The sequence below is a fragment of the Haliaeetus leucocephalus genome, unplaced genomic scaffold (assembly GCF_000737465.1).
Source record: "Haliaeetus leucocephalus isolate CR32 unplaced genomic scaffold, Haliaeetus_leucocephalus-4.0 Scaffold1014, whole genome shotgun sequence".
Taxonomy (NCBI): domain Eukaryota; kingdom Metazoa; phylum Chordata; class Aves; order Accipitriformes; family Accipitridae; genus Haliaeetus; species Haliaeetus leucocephalus.
The window spans coordinates 2855414-2856927 of NW_010973450.1; the positions used below are offsets into that span (position 1 = coordinate 2855414).

At 43.7% G+C, this 1514-nt stretch overlaps 1 protein-coding gene across 1 annotated transcript in view; it reads left to right on the forward strand.

The window, feature by feature from the left end:
• LOC104842545 (schwannomin-interacting protein 1) overlaps nucleotides 1-1018 on the forward strand; it is a 14041-nt gene extending 13023 nt beyond the window's left edge. Inside the window, exon 7 of the mRNA XM_010584967.1 lies at nucleotides 343-1018. Coding sequence (XP_010583269.1) covers nucleotides 343-394 — 52 coding nt within the window. The 3' untranslated portion in view covers nucleotides 395-1018. The remainder of the gene's footprint in view (nucleotides 1-342) is intronic.
• Nucleotides 1019-1514: the final 496 nt, after the last annotated feature.

The window sequence follows — 1514 nt, forward strand, 5'->3', positions numbered from 1 at the left end:
GGGGGGGGACACACCGGCGCTCCCCGTCCCGCCGTTGTCTGGGGGTGAACGCGCCGGCCATCCCCGCAGGAGGGGAGAAAACGATCCCAGCTGACCCAAAACCCCTCCGGAGAAGGGTTTCCCTCCCCGTCCCCTCCCGCCGGGAAGGAGCCCGGGCAGAGACCGCACGTAACTTCGCTCGGTGCTTGGTTTTTTTTTTTCCCTCGGGAAAAACGTGATTTTTGGTTCGCTGCCAGAGCGGCGCGGATGCTGGCTGGGAGCGCGGCCCCGCGCGCGGTTCGGGTTTCCTCCTCCCCTCGGCACAGCAAATAACGCGGCTTCTTTCCTCTCCCCCCGCCCCAGACACGCCGAAAGTCAGCAGAAGCACATGGCAGAGAAGATGCCGGCAAAATGAACCCCGGAGCGCCGGGAGCAGAGCTGGAGCGAGACTTCATTTTGCTTCTGTGTGTGTCCAAGCGCTGATGTCCACGGTGGCGCACGAGAAAAACCAGTGTTAGTCATTGACCATGTCTGAAGCTTTATGTCCGGTGATTGGCCTCTGCTTCTTAATTTATTTTAATTTTTTTACTTGTGCCACTAAATATCAGGCATTTTAATAATATTATTACAAAAAATGTACAGTACTTATAACATTATAAATCATGGGTGAGAAGAGAGGGTAGTTTAACTTTATTTTTGTTTGTTTAGAGATTTTCAGTTGAATGATATTTTACCATTGACTACTTTTTTATTCTTCACTGTAGTTTTAAAATAAAGAAACTGTACTTGACGGTGCTATACAAGTCAAAAAAATACATGCCTGCCTCGTAGTGAAGTTGTAGCTTTCAGTAATATGTATATTTTAATCAGTTTTCAACATTTTGTGAATGTTGACTACCTGACATTCATTTTTAGATGTGCTATTAACATTCGGTTGGATTCAGAGAGTTACCTTGAAAGTTTTATGTATAAATATGTAAAATAAAAATTAAAAAAATTGTTTCATATGATACGTCTTTTTGTTGCCTAGTGGTTGACTTTGGTGATGCACCAGTAATGTATTCCTCGAACTAAATGTGCAATTCCGAGTTTGTCATCACCAGAAAGAGCCTTTTCTTTTTGCCGATCACATGAAACTATGGAGAGACGACAGGATTTTTGTAGAGTTATTTATTTGTAAGTTCATAATGTATGTATGACACGGACTTAAGAGATTCTTCTATAATAACATTCACTGGGCCCTAATAGTGTGACTATTGTTTAGAATCAGCAGGCACATACCGTAGATGGGGGGTTTTTTTATATTTTATTGTCCGGGCTAAATATTTAAATGACTCACCAATGTCAGAAATAAAAAAAAGTCTATGTTAAAAATCTAAGCAGCATATTAAATGTATTATATATGGTAATTACTCACCTCTCTGCCTTTGGGCTGCGCTCCCCGTTAGTAGCTGTGTTCATCAGCTGAGTGCTGGATGTGTCCTCCTCCGCGCGTACAGGAGGAGGGACACTGGGAGACTAATAAGTCTGTCTCC